Source organism: Oncorhynchus mykiss, chromosome 9 (genome assembly GCF_057628025.1).
Source record: "Oncorhynchus mykiss isolate SJ-2025 chromosome 9, ASM5762802v1, whole genome shotgun sequence".
Classification (NCBI taxonomy): domain Eukaryota; kingdom Metazoa; phylum Chordata; class Actinopteri; order Salmoniformes; family Salmonidae; genus Oncorhynchus; species Oncorhynchus mykiss.
Genome location: NC_143030.1, coordinates 74660999 through 74679898, shown reverse-complemented (window position 1 = coordinate 74679898; position 18900 = coordinate 74660999). Strand labels below are relative to the sequence as shown.

At 45.5% G+C, this 18900-nt stretch overlaps 1 protein-coding gene across 5 annotated transcripts in view; it reads right to left on the bottom strand.

The window, feature by feature from the left end:
- LOC110531259 (protein kinase C zeta type) overlaps positions 1–18900 on the bottom strand; it is a 158084-nt gene that overhangs the window by 10048 nt on the left and 129136 nt on the right. For all 5 annotated transcript variants that reach the window (XM_036988861.2, XM_090185395.1, XM_036988859.2 and 2 more), the window contains exon 14: positions 5080–5195. In XM_036988861.2, the coding sequence (XP_036844756.2) occupies positions 5080–5195 (116 nt within the window). The remainder of the gene's footprint in view (positions 1–5079; positions 5196–18900) is intronic.

The window sequence follows — 18900 nt, the reverse complement described above, 5'->3', positions numbered from 1 at the left end:
AAAGCACGTGAGGTAGATAATATACAAAAGTGAAATAAACAATAAAAATTAACAATAAACATTACACATACAGAAGTTTCAAAAGAATAAAGACAATACAAATGTCATATTATACATATATATATATATATATATATATATATATATATATATATATATATATATATATATATATATATATATATATATATATATATATATATATACACAGTGTTGTAACGATGTGCAAATGGTTAAAGAACACAAGGGAAAATAAATAAGCATAAATATGGTTTGTATTTACAATGGTGTTTGTTCTTCACTGGTTGCCCTTTTCTTGTGGCAACAGGTCACACATCTTGCTGCTGTGATTGCACACTGTGGTATTTCACCCAATAGATATGGAAGGTTATCAAAATGGGGTTTGTTTTCGAATTCTTTGGGGATCTGTGTAATCTGAGGGAAAAATGTGTCTCTAATATGGTCATACATTGGGCAGGAGGTTAGGAAGTGCAGCTCAGTTTCCACCTCATTTTGTGGGCAGTGTGCACATAGCCTGTCTTCTCTTGAGAGCCATGTCTGCCTATGGCGGCCTTTCTCAATAGCAAGGCTATGCTCACTGAGTCTGTACATAGTCAAAGCTTTCCTTAAGTTTGGGTCAGTCACAGTGGTCAGGTATTCTGCCACTGTGTACTCTCTGTTTAGGGCCAAATAGCATTCTAGTTCACTGTTTTTTTGTTAATTCTTTCCAATGTGTCTAGTAATTATCTTTTTGTTTTCTCATGATTTGCTTGGGTCTAATTGTGCTGTTGTCCTGGGGCTCTGTAGGGTGTGTTTGTGTTTGTGAACAGAGCCCCAGGGACAGCTTGCTTAGGGGACTCTTCTCCAGGTTCATCTCTCTGTAGGTGATGGTTTTGTTATGGAAGGTTTGGGAATCACTTCCTTTTAGGTGGTTGTAGAATTTAGCGGCTCTTTTCTGGATTTTGATAATTAGTGGGTATCGGCCTAATTCTGCTCTGCATGCATTATGTGGTATTTTACATTGTACACAGAGGATATTTTTGCAGAATTCTGCGTGCAGAATCTCAATTTGGTGTTTGTCCCATTTTGTGAATTCTTGGTTGGTGAGCGGACCCCAGACCTCAAAACCATAAAGGGCAATGGGTTCTATAAGTGATTCAAGTATTTTTAGCCAGATCCTAATTGGTATGTTGAATTTTATGTTCCTTTTGATGGCATAGATCGTTCAGATCGTTCACAGCTTTGTGGAGGTTACCTGTGGCGCTGATGTTTAGACCAAGGTATGTATAGTTTTTTGTGTGCTCGAGGGCAACGGTGTCTAGATGGAATTTGTATTTGTGGTCCTGGTGACTGGACCTTTTTTGGAACACCATTATTTTGGTCTTACTGAGATTTACTGTCAGGGCCCAGGTCTGGCAGAATCTGTGAAGAATATCTAGGTGCTGCTGTAGGCACTCTCACTCTGTCTCTCGCTCCCCATCTCTCTCCCCACCCCTTCTCCTAGTCTCTCTCTGTCTCTCGTTCCCCATCTCTCTCCCCACCCCTTCTCCTAGTCTCTCTCTGTCTCTCGCTCCCCATCTCTCCCCCCCCCTCTCTGTCTGTCTCCCTATCTTCCTTCTTCTCTGTCTGTCTCTCCCTGTGTCTGTCGCCCTCGGTGTCTGTCGCCCTCTGTGTCTGTCTCCCTCTGTGTCTGTCTCCCTCTGTGTCTGTCTCCCTCTGTGTCTGTCTCCCTCTGTGTCTGTCTCCCTCTGTGTCTGTCTCCCTCTGTGTCTGTCTCCCCGTGTCTGTCGCCCGCTGTGTCTGTCCCTCCGTATGTCCTTATCCCTCTGTGTGTCTGTCTCCCTCCGTGTGTCCTTCTCCCTCTGTGTGTCTCCCTCTGTGTGTCTGTCTCCCTCTGTGTGTCTGTCTCCCTCTGTGTGTCTGTCTCCCTCTGTGTGTCTGTCTCTCTCTCTATTACTGTCTCTCGCCTTGACTGTCTCTCTGTGTATCTGTCTCTCTCTGTGTGTCTGTATGTCTCTCTATCTCCCTCCCCCTCCCTGTCTCTCTCCCCCTCTCCCCCTCTCCCCCTCTCCCCCTACTCCCTCTGTCTCTCTGTCTGACTGACTGTTTTATTCTCCCTCTGTCTCTCTGTCTGACTGTTTTACTCTCCCTCTGTCTGACTGACTGTTTCATTCTCCCTCTGTCTCTCTGTCTGACTGTTTTACTCTCCCTCTGTCTGACTGACTGTTTCATTCTCCCTCTGTTTCCCTGTCTGACTGACTGTTTCATTCTCCCTCTGTCTCCCTGTCTGACTGACTGTTTTACTCTCCCTCTGTCTCTCTGTCTGACTGACTGTTTTATTCTCCCTCTGTCTCCCTGTCTGACTGTTTTACTCTCCCCCTGTCTCTCTGTCTGACTGACTGTTTTACTCTCCCGCTGTCTCTCTGTCTGACTGACTGTTTTACTCTCCCTCTGTTTCTCTGTCTGACTGTTTTACTCTCCCCCTGTCTCCCCGTCTGACTGTTTTACTCTCCCTCTATCTCCCTGTCTGTCTGACTGTTTTACTCTCCCCCTGTCTCCCTGTCTGACTGTTTTACTCTCCCTCTATCTCCCTGTCTGACTGACTGTTTTACTCTCCCCCTGTCTCCCTGTCTGACTGACTGTTTTACTCTCCCCCTGTCTCTCTGTCTGACTGACTGTTTTACTCTCCCTCTGTTTCTCTGTCTGACTGACTGTTTTACTCTCTCCCTCTGTCTCTCTGTCTGACTGACTGTTTTACTCTCCCCTCCACCTCTTTCTCTGTTTCTCTACCCCTCCCTCCCTCCCTCCCTCCCTCCCTCCCTCCCTCCCTCCCTCCCTCCCTCCCTCCCTCAGCTCCTTCTCAGGAAGCTAGGGTTTTTTCTGCAGCAAAGTAAATTGCCAATGAGAAGGGTATACCCGTTTTCTTCCTCTCCCTCCCTCCCTCCCACTCTCTCACTCACTTTTTTTTTTCATCTGCCAACCTATCACAGAGGAGGAGGGGTGCTTTACATCATGGGAGGTGCACCCCCGGTTGATCTGACTGCACCTCAGTAGACACACCTAGACACACTACTGTGTCAGAACGCCAGAGATACTGTGGGTTTCTATCCAGGGTAGATGGGTAGATAGACAATATGCCTTTTTAGGGCTCGAAACAGAGAAAGGCAGGTAAGATACAGAATTTGAAGATGAAACTGACATTTTTCTATGTAATTAAAAAAAAAAAACAGATACGGACTGATATGGATTGAGTTTCAAGTAGTTTGAAAACTGTATGTTCCTAGAAATTCCTTGAATTTGTGTTGTTCATCTGATCGCCAATACATCTATATAGAATGCTGAATGATTACAAACCAAACATTGAGCCTGAACATCACAATTAGACCATGATGGATCATTTAATGAAAACATTGACAAATGTCAGCCCAGTAATATCTATTGGCACCGCTTGCAAAGCCACATGGGATAGTTTGGAATAGTTCTCCTGCAGAGAAAAGCCTGGCTTGTTTGTCATACTCTGGCTACAGAGCCCCTCCGTAGAATGGCAGTCACCTCTGTTGCTATGCCAAATCTTTTTAGCCCATTCTATCAAAGTTAATCAAAAACAAGGATCCTGTCAAATCCCCCATGGACAAGATGTCTACATCGATCAAAACACAACCTACGACTGAAGTCATTGTTGGAAGGGCATTTATGTTTATTTTTTCCTCGTTGAAGACAATTACTTTCAAAGACATCGAGAGTCGGAAACTTGGCACAGTACCACTCGTAAACGGACTGAAGATGAAAGGATTGGGTGTCCAAGTAGATCTTTGTTCAGTGGAGTCGTCACACGTCTGATGTCTCTTCTCTACTCCCAAACTCTGTTGTGATTGTGTTTTTTACAATGAGGGCAGAGCCATAGAAACCGACATTGATCCATAGCAGCATTTCATTGTAACAATATCAAATGTTAACCCTTTTATGTTGCAGATTCTGAGGTGGTGAATGCTCTCTGAGGTGGTCAATGCTCTCTGAGGTGGTCAGTTCTCTCTGAGGTGGTCAATGCTCTCTGAGGTGGTCAATGCTCTCTGAGGTGGTCAATGCTCTCTGAGGGGGTCAATGCCCTCTGAAGTGGTCAATGCTCTCTGAGGTAGTCAGTTCTCTCTGAGGTGGTCAATGATCTCTGAGGTGGTGAATGCTCTCTGAGGTGGTGAATGCTCTCTGAGGTGGTGAATGCTCTCTGAGGTGGTCAATGCTCTCTGAGGTGGTGAATGCTCTCTGAGGTGGTGAATGCCCTCTGAGGTGGTCAATGCCCTCTGAGGTGGTCAATGCTCTCTGAGGTGGTCAATGCTCTCTGAGGTGGTCAATGCCCTCTGAGGTGGTCAATGCTCTCTGAGGTGGTCAATGCTCTCTCAGGTGGTCAATGCCCTCTGGTTGTTGAAGATCTTCACTACTACTATTATAGTCTAAGTTAGCTATTGAGCCACAAAGGGGCAGTTAAAGAACCGCATGTGACTCCAAAGCCACACGTTGCAGACCCCTGAATAGACCCTGTCCAGAAACAACCCCTATTTTCTACCCCCTAGACACTTGTGGAGATCTGAGATGATCTGATAGGATTAAGCAATACAGTGATAGCTCAACCTTTCCCTCTGATAGGCTATAGGGGGAATTTTCAGCATATTGTTTAAAACGAATCATCTCTACTAGGGAGTCAAGGCCAGGGATTGATTCTGGACAAGCCCCCATTGTCATCCTCCAATCCCTTGTGGTACAAAAGGAAACAGACTGGAATGGACTGGTCTTGTGCCCCCTACTGGCCAACCAACACATTTCCCAGAGTTCAACCGGGTTTCCCTGTCTGTAGCTCCCCTATCCACTAACTAAGCTGTTATAACACTAGTTATAACACTAGCAGTTTGTACAGTAAGCTAAAACATTAGTGCTCTGACGTTTAATATATGGACAAGGTTACACAGCTAGTTGGATGGCTTGTTGAATCTCATCTATAGGTCTATGACACTTCAATAAATATCAAGTGTTGATCAAACATTTGTTCATATGTCAGGCTAGTCGTGTCTGTTTGGAAGGACTTACTCGTCGTCCGGCGTCAGCTGCACTGGTTCGTTGGTGAACTGGGTGTCAAAGTTCTCTAGGCCGTAGTCGTCTGTGATCTGGGGCTTGAAAGGCGGGGCCATCTGTTTCTTCTCCAGCTGCACGGGGAGACAAGCACAACAACACTGTCATTAGCGCACAAAGTAGCAAAACATTTTTCAACGGAAGACTAAAACATGGGACAAGGTCAGGTAGTCCCCTCCTCCATGTTTCATAGCTCTGTATGTCTGTCTACTGGCTATGTTGAATATACGTTTGCCGGCAGGAAAAACATTTCAACGGTCATCATCATAATCAACCACATATGAATGAGTTTTTCTCCAGAAAGTGGTTGACCTGTGTAACAAGATGCCACCCATCTCACCTTGTTTGAAGAAGACAACACAGAGAAAAGCAGGGGAGGGACAATATGACAGGTGAAGGAAGGTTGAGACAGATTTCCAAAACCATTTTTTTTGTAAATATATAATTTATTGTATTTTCCTTATGAGAACACGGATATTGTGAGACTAAAATGGATTGATGTGTATTTTCTTTAGCAAAATGTGTATTTTCTTTTTTGTTCTCCACAAAGCTCACACTTTGCTTTTCAATGATAGTTTTCTTAGTGCGTGTGAGCACATGCACGTGTGCATTTCTTGGTTCTTGATTTCCCTGCTGGCTCTCAGGCAACTGCTATGGATCATTACTGCTATTGGTTCAAAGCACTTGTGGGCAGAGCTTCAAACAGCATAGAACACCTCTCTTTCTCTCTCTCCCTCCCCCCTCTCCCACGGTCCTCCCCTCCCTTCTATCTCTCTGATGTACGCTGGCTGGCTCGCTGGCTGACTGGCTGGCGGTCTGCAGGAGCCCTGTGAGGTATTAATGAAGCGTGTAGAAGTCAGAGGGCCGGGCCTCGGCTCTGATCTCTCCTACTCAGAGAGGAAGTGGCCCTGGGGCCTCGGCTCTGATCTCTCCTACTCAGAGAGGAAGTGGCCTTGGGGCCTCGGCTCTGATCTCTCCTACTCAGAGAGGAAGTGGCCCTCGGGCCTTGGCTCGCTCTCCTACTCAGAGAGGAAGTGGCCCTGGGGACTTGGCTCTGATCTCTCCTACTCAGAGAGGAAGTGGCCTTGGGGCCTCGGCTCTGATCTCTCCTACTCAGAGAGGAAGTGGCCCTCGGGCCTTGGCTCTCTCTCCTACTCAGAGAGGAAGTGGCCCTGGGGACTTGGCTCTGATCTCTCCTACTCAGAGAGGAAGTGGATATGCCACAGCTTCATTAATCTCGCCCCTATTCACTGATTACAGGTCAGATGTAGTGCAGGTCAGCATGTGCAACTTAACAATGTTTTACCCCACCACCATGTCCAGTCCTCAACTATTAAAAGAGACAGAGAGAGAGACAGAGAGAGAGAGAGAGAGAGAGAGACGGGGAGAGAGAGAGAGAGAGAGAGAGAGAAAGAGAGAGAGAGACAGACAGAGAGAGAGACAGAGAGAGAGAGAGAGAGAGATTGAGACGGAGAGAGAGACGGGGAGAGAGAGAGAGATGGAGAGAAAGAGAGAGAGAGACAGAGAGAGAGAGAGAGAGAGAGAGAGAGAGAGAGAGACGGAGGGAGAGAGACAGAGAGAGAGAGAGAGAGAGAGAGATTATTTTTTTGAGTTTTAAATAATCTTTATTGGGTCTGAGGGCCCACCACACAATAAATACTCATAAAAAAACACAGTTACACATCAATTAAAAACACAACTCCAATTCCTCCTCCACAGTAACACAGTAACTAAACACAACAGCCTCTGAATACCCCATATACTCAAAAACAGATCAATATTGTTGACAAGTTTATAATAGGCAAACTCAACCCTCGCTGCCAACATTCCCTCCAGCATTCCCACCACATCCACAGACCCCTGTCCCCGAATACTGTTCTTTCGGGTCTTCCATATCGCTAATTTTGCTGCCCCTAACACAAAATTAAGCAACACAACTACACCCTTTTGACTGAACCTGTGCTTTGGCCCAAATATATACAGTTGGGAAGAGAACCTCTCCCAACGTTGAGAACCAATCAGTGATCAGTTCAATCATCCCGACCAACCTGGGACACAGTAAAAACAGATGTGCCAGAGATTCAGACTCAGCACAGAATGGACACCCCTCCCCAACAGTAGGGTCCAGGTGTACCAGATGCATGTTGGTGGCTATACAGTAGCTTCATGTATTATCCTCCATTGGAGGTCAGCTGGCCTACTTATCAATAGGCAGTTTATATAATGATCGCCAACAGCCTTTTGGAGAGGCACCTGGACCAAGCACCCCCGACCACCTCGTCGATTTTACCCCTTCCAGGGAAGAGGCATGGGACACCTTTACACATATTCTGTACATGGCCTTCTTTCCCACCTCCTTGAACTCCCCCAGCTCCGGGGTATCGAAGGAAAGCAGCATCGCCACATCCTCCTCGAATGCCCCCATCGCAGCACTAACAATCAGTGCAGGGAACACATAAACCAGACCCTCCTTCCACCGATCAGAATTGGAAGTGTCAGTCACATACTGCAAATTAAGCACTGACAAGGAGTCGCAGACCTCAGCGACGACCTTCCTCAGTAGGCGAGATGATCGGATCCCCGCTCTTTCTCCCAGCTCCTCCAACGATCTGCTCCTGCTCCGCATCAGATGACCCAGCTCTGTTCACCCCACGCCTAACAGGCATGAACGTAGGCAGGCTGAAGCCAGAACACGGGACTGGATGGCAGTGTTGTGAAAAAGAGGCTCTTCAAAAAGCCACATCCCTGGTGGCGTGCTGGCCTTACGGGACTTGACAAGGACTCTCCAAGCCTGCATAACAGACTCATAAAATGGAGTCAGGCCAGTCAAATCACCCCCCTCCAGCTTTAAGAGGAAAAGGTGCTTGTCTAAGCCCAAACAGCCCGCTCTCCTCATCAGTGTGTAGGCTGTTTCGACCCAGCTAGAACCGTCTCTGTACAACAATCTCTGGGCTGCTTGAAGCCGGAAAGCCATGATTCTAGAGGAAATGTCCACCAGGCTTTGCCCACCCTCGTGCAGTGGCATGTACAGGGCTGCAGCTTTAATCCAGTGTTGTCCAGACCAGAAGAAATTGACAAGGGTCCTCTCAAGCTCTTGTATCAGACCCTTTGGTGGCTGCAAAATCATTAGTCTGTGCCACAGGGTAGAGGCAGCAAGATTATTAGCTACCAGGACCCTTCCCCTATAAGACAGCTGGGGCAGCACCCATTTTCACCTTGACAGTCTGGCACACACTTTCTCTGCTACACCCTCCCAGTTATTTTTCTGAAAGACGTCGGAGCCTAGAAAAACCCCCAAAGTCTTCATCCCATCTCTGCCCCACTGAAGACCCCTGGTAACCGTGGAGCGGACCCCGTCTGAAGCCCCCCTGGTAACCGTGGAGCGGACCCCGTCTTAAGCCCCCCTGGTAATCGTGGAACGGACCCCATCTGAAGCCCCCCTGGTAACCGTGGAGTGGACCCCGTCTGAAGCCCCCCTGGTAACCGTGGAACGGACCCCATCTGAAGCACCCCTGGTAACCGTGGAGTGGACCCCGTCTGAAGCCCCCTTGGTAAAAAAGGCAAAAAAAGGCCATGGTGGCAAAGTAAATACAATATAGCAAGTAAAACACTGGAATGGTAGATTTGCAATGGGAGAATGTGCAAAGTAGAAATAAAAAATAATGGGGTGCAAAGGAGGAAAATAAATAAATAAATAAAATACAGTAGGGAAAGAGGTAGTTGTTTGGGCTAAATTATAGGTGGGCTATGTACAGGTGCAGTAATCTGCGAGCTGCTCTGACAGTTGGTGCTTAAAGCTAGTGAGGGAGATAAGTGTTTCCAGTTTCAGAGATTTTTGTAGTTCGTTCCAGTCATTGGCAGCAGAGAACTGGAAGGAGAGGCGGCCAAAGAAAGAATTGGTTTTGGGGGTGACTAGAGAGATATACCTGCTGGAGCGTGTGCTACAGGTGGGAGATGCAATGGTGACCAGCGAGCTGAGATAAGGGGGGACTTTACCTAGCAGGGTCTTGTAGATGACATGGAGCCAGTGGGTTTGGCGACGAGTATGAAGCGAGGGCCAGCCAACGAGAGCGTACAGGTCGCAATGGTGGGTAGTATATGGGGCTTTGGTGACAAAACGGATTGCACTGTGATAGACTGCATCCAATTTGTTGAGTAGGGTATTGGAGGCTATTTTGTAAATTACATCGCCAAAGTCGAGGATTGGTAGGATGGTCAGTTTTACAAGGGTATGTTTGGCAGCATGAGTGAAGGATGCTTTGTTGCGAAATAGGAAGCCAATTCTAGATTTAACTTTGGATTGGAGATGTTTGATATTGCTCTGGAAGGAGAGTTTACAGTCTAACCAGACACCTAAGTATTTGTAGTTGTCCACGTATTCTAAGTCAGAGCCGTTCAGAGTAGTAATGTTGGACAGGCGGGTAGGTACAGGTAACGATTGGTTGAAGAGCATGCATTTAGTTTTACTTGTATTTAAGAGCAATTGGAGGCCACGGAAGGAGAATTGTATGGCATTGAAGCTTGCCTGGAGGGTTGTTAACACAGTGTCCAAAGAAGGGCCAGAAGTATACAGAATGGTGTCGTCTGCGTAGAGGTGGATCAGAGACTCACCAGCAGCAAGAGCAACCTCATTGATGTATACAGAGAAGAGAGTCGTTCCATCTGAAGACCCCCTGGTAACTGTGGAGCGGACCCCATCTGAAGCCCCACTGGTAACCTTGGAGCGGACCCCATCTGAAGCCCCCCTGGTAACCGTGGAGCAGACCCAGTCTGAAGCCCCGCTGGTAACCGTGGAGCGGACCCCGTCTGAAGCCCCCCTGGTGACCGTGGAGCGGACCCCGTCTGAAGCCCCCCTGGTAACCGTGGAGCGGACCCCGTCTGAAGCCCCCCTGGTAACCGTGGAGCGGAACCCGTCTGAAGCCCCCCTGGTAACCGTGGAGCGGACCCTATCTGAAGCCCCCTGGTAACCGTGGAACGGACCCCGTCTGAAGCCCCCCTGGTAACCGTGGAACGGACCCCGTTTGAAGCCGACCTGCCCACAGCGCTTCACTCTTTCCCCAATTGACTCTAGCTGAGGAGGCCCCCTCAAACACCTTTAAAGCGTTTGAGAGAACCTTAACATCCTCACCCCCTGTAATAAAAACTATCACGTCATCTGCATACGCAGACAGTGCTATTGTGGGACCCTTCATTACACCTGGCACAGAGAAACCAGTAAGCTTCGCTCTTAAAAAACAAAGCATTAGTTCAATCGCTAAACTATATAACTGCCCTGAAATTGGGCATCCCTGCCTGAAGCCCCTTTGGACAGGGATGGGGCAACTCAAACCACCACCCACCTTCACCATACACGAGGCCCCAGCATACAGTAAATTCATCCAAGACAAAAAAACATCCCCAAACCCAAAGGCTTTCATTGTTTTAAAAAAACTACTGGTGGTCCACACGATCAAAAGCCTTCTCCTGATCCAAAGAAAGTAAACCCACATTTACATCAGACAGTTTACAAATGTCTAAAACATCTCTCATCAGAAACAAGTTGTCAACAATAGAGCGACCAGGTACACAGTAGGACTGGTCCTTGTGGATCAACAATCCCAGATTCTCTTTCAACCTGTTTGAGAGACATTTAAAAACAATTTTGTATTCAGCGCACAGCAAAACAACAGGTCTCCAATTTTTTATGAGAGCCAATCCCCCCTTTTTTGGCAACAGTGAAAGCACCGCACGTTGACAGGATACAGGAAGAGAACCCTCATGAAAAGATTCACACACCACTTTATAAAAATCCTCCCCAATAGACCCCCAAAAGTGCTTAACAGGGGCTCGGCCTGTTGAGAGCTGTGGACAGCTCTTGCAGTGTAATGTTAGAGTCCAATGCGACTCTCTGCTCAGGTCCCAATTGAGGAAGACCGTGTAACAACTGTTCAGTACACAGAGAGTCACAATCCTCCGCCTTATAGAGGGCCGAGTAGAAATCTACGGCATGTTGACGCATTTCAATGTCATCCGTGGTCACCTTCCCATCAGGGAGACGAAGGCAGACCATCTGTTTACGTTGAAATGTCGACTGTCCTAGGTTTTTTTTTTAAGCGCTAGGAGCATCCATATCCTTGAGGGAAGCGAAGCGAGACCTAATCAAGGCACCCTTCACTCTTTCATGCAGAAACGACCTCAGTTCATGTCTCTTGTCCTGTAAGTTCATGACTAGTCCAGGGTCGTTCTGAGTGAGCAGCTTCAATTCAATAGAGTTGATGGCCTGTTCAAGGGCCTTGATCGTCTCTTTAACTTCAATTTGAGACAGAGCAGTATACTGTTGACAAAATACTCGTATTTGGGCCTTTCCAACCTCCCACCATTGTCTCAAGGACTCAAAATTCCCTTTTGTAACACTCCATTTTTCCCAAAACAACAGTGAATATCAACAGTAACAATATGATGATCAGAGAAACCCACAGGAGTAATGGCACAGTTTCCAACCCTACTACAGTATTGCTCAGATACATACAACCTGTCTAACCTTGCTGCACTGACACGACCTTCATGAACTTTTAGCCATGTGTACTGCCTAACTTTTGCATTCCTTACTCTCCACACATCAGAAAGCTCAAACTCAGTTAATAGGCCAGACAGGCAAGTGGCTGACCGCAGGTGAGGTTCTTCAGCGGTGCGATCAACAGTAAAATCCACTGTACAGTTCCAGTCCCTCCCTAAAACCATACACCCCTCTTGATCACACTGTCTTGAGGTTTCCTTTATTTGATCAAATATAGCAATACACTCTGTACCCTCATTAGGAGCATAAACATTTTTTAAAAATAAAAAAACATAACATCCACCTTGACCAATAAAACCCGACCCTTGACAATCTCTGTTGTAGATACCACAGTCACCCCTAAGCCTGAGGAAAACAAGATTGCCACCCCAGCACTGAAATTAGTACCATGACATGAGTACATGCTGCCCCTCCCACCACATACCCCAGTCAACCTAATTTTCCTCATCACTATGTGTCTCCTGTAGGAAAACTACATTAAGCCTTTTCTGTTTTATTACTTCTAATACCCAAGCCCTCTTATTCCTGTCCCTTCCCCCATTAATATTGAGAGAACCTACCCTTAGTACCTCCATATAGAAAAGAGGGGGAAAAAAGCAGAAGAAACCACAGAGAAACCAAGGAGAAAAAAGACAACCTATGAAGCATGATCTTCATCATATTTTTTTTTTTTTTCTCTTAACCTGACTACGTTTCCCAGCACCTTTTGCTGCTGCAACAGCAGTAATACATTTCCTCAAGCGAAACCACTTCTTCTCACTCAATTGGTCTAACCCCACCGTCTTCTGTAAACATCACAGCTGACCTCACAAACTCAACATCAAAATAATCTGCCAATTTGACAGATTTCCTAAAAGTCTGATCCAGAAACTAATTTACCTCCTCTATATCATAAACTGAGTCCTCACCAGCAGCTGTCATATCCTTCTCCTGATCCTCAGCTGAGACCACAGACAACTGACTCCCCTCTAACACATCCCATTCAACACTCCCCACTTGCACCTCATCACTCGTACCAGGCATCTCCTCCACTACCTAGGAGACTAGCCCCACCTGAACATCATTACTCATAGTGGGCATCTCCTCCACTAACTGGGAGCCTAGCTCCACATGAACCCCAGCACTCGTAGTGGGCATCTCCTCCACTCCCTGGGAGCCTAGCTCCACCCTCCTGTACCCCGTTACTCATAGTGGGCATCTCCTCCACTACCTGGGAGCCTAGCTCCACATGAACCCCCTCCTTTAACCCAGCACTCGTACTGGGCACCTGCTCACCAGTCTGAGGAACTGGCTCTTCAGATACATCCTTACCTTCTACAACAATACTTTTCTGGAGCATAACATTTCCCTCCAAAATACAAGTTGCAACTCTGTGCCCTCAACACGGATAACTTGTTCCTCAGCAACAGGTGCTTGTGGCTGCTCTACCGCTGTCGGTCCACCTCTCCCTACATCAGTGGACCCAGGTGTTACGAGGACCACCTGCGCCCCTCCCTCGGCCTTCTCCCTTTTCAGGCAAGCATGTCGCTTATGGCCAACATCCCCACACTCAAAACACCGTTGACTACCCGTACTAGCATAAACCATATACATTCTACTGTCATACTTGATTTTAAACGATAACTCTCAAGTCTGCTCCGGTGAGTCCAAAAACATAAACACCTGTCGCCGAAATGACATAACCTGTTTCAACGCCGGGTGTTTGCAACCCAACGGGACAACCTTAATTGAACTGGCGAACTTCCCAAAGCGCAATAACTCGCACTCCAATAGCTCATTAAGAATAAACGGCGGTACATTTGAAATCGTTACCCTTGTTGACGGAGGATAAAGCGGCGTAACTTGAATAAACATTCCTTTAAGAATTACACCATGCTCAACCATACGATCAACCAGACACTCTTCTTTAAGAAGTACACCATGCTCAACCATCTGATCTACAAGACACTCTTCTTTAAGAAATACCACCACCTCTTTATTCATCCGAGAGACGGAGAGAGAGAAAGAGAGAGATGAAGAGAGAAAGAGAGAGACAAATAGAGAGTGTGCATGTGTGTTATACAGAGGCAGGGAGGACTCCAGAGGGACAAGGAGATGATGATGTGGTTCATCGCCACGGCAGCCAGGATGATGGTGGAAACGCAGATGCTGATGTGGCAGGACTAATTAGTAATCAACAGCATGGGGCAAAGAGGGCTTTAAAACAGCGGGCACTGAACTGTAAGACCAGAGATGGGTAGTGGGTAGGTATAGCATTTCTATCTTTATGTCTGCATTCTGAACCACTCTCTGGTGCTATACTCTAGAACAGTCTGCATTCTGAACCACTCTCTCTGGTACTACACTCTAGAACAGTCTGCATTCTGAACCACTCTCTGGTGCTACACTCTAGAACAGTCTGCATTCTGAACCACTCTCTCTGGTACTACACTCTAGAACAGTCTGCATTCTGAACCACTCTCTGGTACTACACTCTAGAACAGTCTGCATTCTGAACCACTCTCTGGTGCTACACTCTAGAACAGTCTGCATTCTGAACCACTCTCTCTGGTACTACACTCTAGAACAGTCTGCATTCTGAACCACTCTCTGGTACTACACTCTAGAACAGTCTGCATTCTGAACCACTCTCTGGTGCTACACTCAGGAACATTCTGCATTCTGAACCACTCTCTGGTACTACACTCTATAACAGTCTGCATTCTGAACCACTCTCTGGTACTACACTCTAGAACAATATGCATTCTGAACCAATCTCTGGTACTACACTCTAGAACAGTCTGCATTCTGAACCACTCTCTGGTACTACACTCTAGAACAATATGCATTCTGAACCACTCTCTGGTACTACACTCTAGAACAGTCTACATTCTGAACCACTCTCTGGTGCTACACTCAGGAACAGTCTGCATTCTGAACCACTCTCTGGTGCTACACTCTAGAACAGTCTGCATTCTGAACCACTCTCTGGTACTACACTCTAGAACAGTCTGCATTCTGAACCAGTCTCTGGTACTACACTCTAGAACAGTCTACATTCTGAAACACTCTCTGGTACTACACTCAGGAACAGGCTGCATTCTGAACCACTCTCTGGTACAACACTTTAGAACAGTCTGCATTCTGAACCACTCTCTGGTACTACACTCTAGAACAATCTGCATTCTGAACCACTCTCTGGTACTACACTCTAGAACAGTCTGCGTTCTGAACCACTCTCTGGTGCTACACTCTAGAACAGTCTGCATTCTGAACCCCTCTCTGGTACTACACTTTAGAACAGTCTGCATTCTGAACCACTCTCTGGTGCTACACTCTAGAACAGTCTGCATGCTGAACCATTCTTTCTGGCACTACACTCTGGAACAGTCTGCAATCTTGTTTCTAGATGGCAACATGTGACGGCAAACGCTAAGACACTATTATGACTGATGCCTCAACTGAAGAAAAGAAAGCATCAAGTTGACAGCTGTCTCACTCTCTGGCAGGAAGGTGTTGTTTAAAAGAGCATGAGGTAATGATATTCAAAGGTGTCACCGCTTCAGAGGGAAAGCCGGCACTCCCTTAGGAGCCTGTGTTGTAATCATATTAATATTGTTAAACAACAGCAGTCAGAGCTGTGCCGAGTCCGGGAGTTCTGTCAGGGCCAGAGACAGCTGGGTTTCTTGCGGCGTGTACGAATTCCACACCTTCAACTCCCACCAGCCACTGAGGCACACCGCGCTATGCAGTCACAGCTTCAATAAGCTTTTTACCATGGAGGTTTCACAGGGGTTGGTGAACATATCAAAGTTGTAAAATTTACCAAGCTTTCCCTTTGTCATGACTCATTACTGATGTCATGTCAAGACTCATTACTGATGTCATGTCAAGACTCATTACTGATGTCATGTCAAGGTTCATTACTGATGTCATGTCAAGGTTCATTACTGACACTGAGAAATAGTTTTTGTTTTATGGTGAGACTCCCTCTGCAATTTCCCCAAAAGGAAAACATTAAGACAAAGACTGAGGCGTTGGCTTTGATTACCGGTCATCTCTTACGCTATTTAGCTTAATGTGATTTGGAGAGTTCTTCTGTATCATCACACCTTTAACACAGTTAATTTACATTGCATGCAGTTATCAAAATTCTGCATGACAAATCTGATATATTGAACTGTTGGGAAATCATCTATTAAAGGATAAGTTCAGTATTTTAGTCCAAAAAAGTCTTTAAACTAGGGTTGGGTGTGATCATGATGTTCCTACCATCATACATCACCCCCCCCCCCCCCCCAAAAAAAAAAACAGGGATATTGATCCATCAGGGGATTGAAGCAAGAAGCTTCATCTTAACATCTAGCGACTTACAGTTGAAGTCGGAAGTTTACATACACCTTAGCCAAATACATTTAAACTCAGTTTTTCACAATTCCTGACATTTAATCTGAGTAAAAATTCCCTGTCTTAGGTCAGTTAGGATCACCACTTTATTTTATGAATGTGAAATGTGATAATAATAGAGAGAATGATTTATTTCAGCTTTTATTTCTTTCATCACCGTAACGGTTGTCTTGTGTCGAAGGAGTGGCGGACCAAAACGCAGCTTGGTTATCTTGATACATCTTTAATAAAGATAATACCGAACAATACAAAACAATAACCGTACAGTGAAAACCTAAACAGCCTTATCTGGTGCAAACAAACACTGAGACAGGAACAATCACCCACAAAACCCAACACAAAACAGGCTACCTAAATATGGCTCCCAATCAGAGACAATGACTAACACCTGCCTCTGATTGAGAACCATATCAGGCCCAAACACAGAAACAGACAAACAAGACATCCAACATAGAATGGCCACTCAGATCACACCCTGACCAAACAAAACATAGAAACATACAAAGCAAACTATGGTCAGGGTGTGACAATCACATTCCCAGTTGGTCAGAAGTTTATGTACATTCAATTAGTATTTGGTAGCATTGCCTTTAAATTGTTTAACTTGGGTCAAACGTTACGGGTAGCTTTCCACAAGCTTCCCACAATAAGTTGGGTGAATGTTGGCCCATTCCTCATGACAGAGCTGGTGTAACTGAGTCAGGTTTGTAGGCCTCTTTGCTCGCACACGCTTTTTCAGGTCTGTCCACACATTTTCTATAGGATTGAGGTCAGGGCTTTGTGATGGCTACTCCAATACCTTAACGTTGTTGTCCTTAAGCCATTTTACCACAACTTTGGAAGTATGCTTGGGGTCATTGTCCATTTGGAAAACCCATTTGCAACCAGGCTTTAACTTCCTGACTGATGTCTTGAGATGTTGCTTCAATATATCCACATCATTGTTCTGCCTCATGATGCCATCTATTTTGTGAAGTGCACCAGTCCCTCCTGCAGCAAAGCACCCCCACAACATGATGCTGCCACCCCCATGCTTCACGTTGGGATAGTCATGGGGAAGCCTCCCCATTTTTCCTCCAAACATAACAATGGTCATTATGGCCAAACAGTTCTATTTTTGTTTCATCAGACCAGAGGAAATTTCTCCAAAAGTACGATCTTTGTCTCCATGTGCAGTTGCAAACTGTAGTCTGTTTTTTTATTGCAGATTTGGAGCAGTGGCTTCTTCCTTGAAGAGCGGCCTTTCAGGTTATGTCAATATAGGACTCGTTTTACTGTGGATATAGACACTTTTGTACCTGTTTCCTCCAGCATCTTCACAAAGTCCTTTGCTGTTGTTCTGGGATTGATTTGCACTTTTCACACCAAAGCACGTTCATCTCTAGGAGACAGAACGTGTCTCCTTCCTGAGCGGTATGACAGCTGTGTGATCCCATGGTGTTTATATTTGCGTACTATTGTTTGTACAGATGAAAGTGGTACCTTCAGGCATTTGGAAATTGCTCCCAAGGATGAATCAGGCTTGTGGAGGTCTACAATTTATTTTTCTGAGGTCTTGGTTGATTTCTTTTGACTTTCCCATGATGTCAAGCAAAGAGCCACTGAGTTTGAAGTTAGGCTTTGAAATACATCCACAAGTAGACCTCCAATTGACTCAAATGATTAGCCTATTAGAAGTTTCTAAAGCAATGACATCATTTTCTGGAATTTTCCATCCTGTTTAAAGGCACAGTCAACTTAGTGTATGTAAACTTCTGACCCACTGGAATTGTGATACATTGAATTATAAGTTAAACAAACTGTAAACTGTCTGTAAACAATTGTTGGAAAAATGACTTGTGTCGTGGACAAAGTAGATGTGTTAACCGACTTGCCAAAACTACAGTTTGTTAACAAGAAATTTGTGGAGTGGTTGGAAAATGAGTTTTAATGACTCCAACCTATGTAAACTTCCGACTTTAACTGTAGCTAGCAAGTTAGCAAACCAAAAGCATAGTTGGAGCCCTGACCTGGATATAATTTATTTGACACATCTTAGATTTCTTATAGTTATGGTTACAAGCAGTGGCGCAGCACGTTCGCTGGGGAGCAGCACTGAGCAGGGACACTTTGTCACGCCCTGACCATAGTTTGCTTTGTACGTTGATATGTTTTGTTTGGTCAGGGTGTGATCTGAGTGGGCATTCTATGTTGTATGTCTAGTTTGTCTGTTTCTGTGTTGGCTTAGTTGCTTGTGTCAGCACATTTCACACCACGCTGCGCTTTGGTCCGCTTCTTACGACGATCGTGACTCACTTACTGTATGTTATGGACATGGGCTACACTTCGTTCCATTAAGATGTTCCCTCCCATCTACCCATACGGCAATCCACCTTGGCAGAATGTATCTGATTGGTGTTAGCAGTTGATGTCATTCTTCAATAACACAGACCTCAAAACAAATCACGTCGAGAAAAATGGATTTATTCAAAGAGAACAAATCATAGTTTTTATTCTGGAAAGTAGATGGTCAATGTTTATTCTCCCCTGTCCTCAGTGTTTTCTCCACTGAACAAAGATACAGGATGTCGTTTATACCCAAGCCTAGCCTGTAGTTGACCAATTAGAATTTCTTGCAGTAAAATTAGTAAAAATTTGTAAAAAAGTATTCTGTTTCAGGATCAATGTATAGACAATTTGGACCAATGAGAACTTCCCACATGTAACTATGAGTCCAAGACTGGAACCCCTATACAGATTCTAAACAGATGTTTTACTGTTTGTATAAACAAGTTTCGTCAACGTTTTGTTAGAAACTTGAAAAATACGTCTTTATCTGGTTGTAATCTGACCAGCTA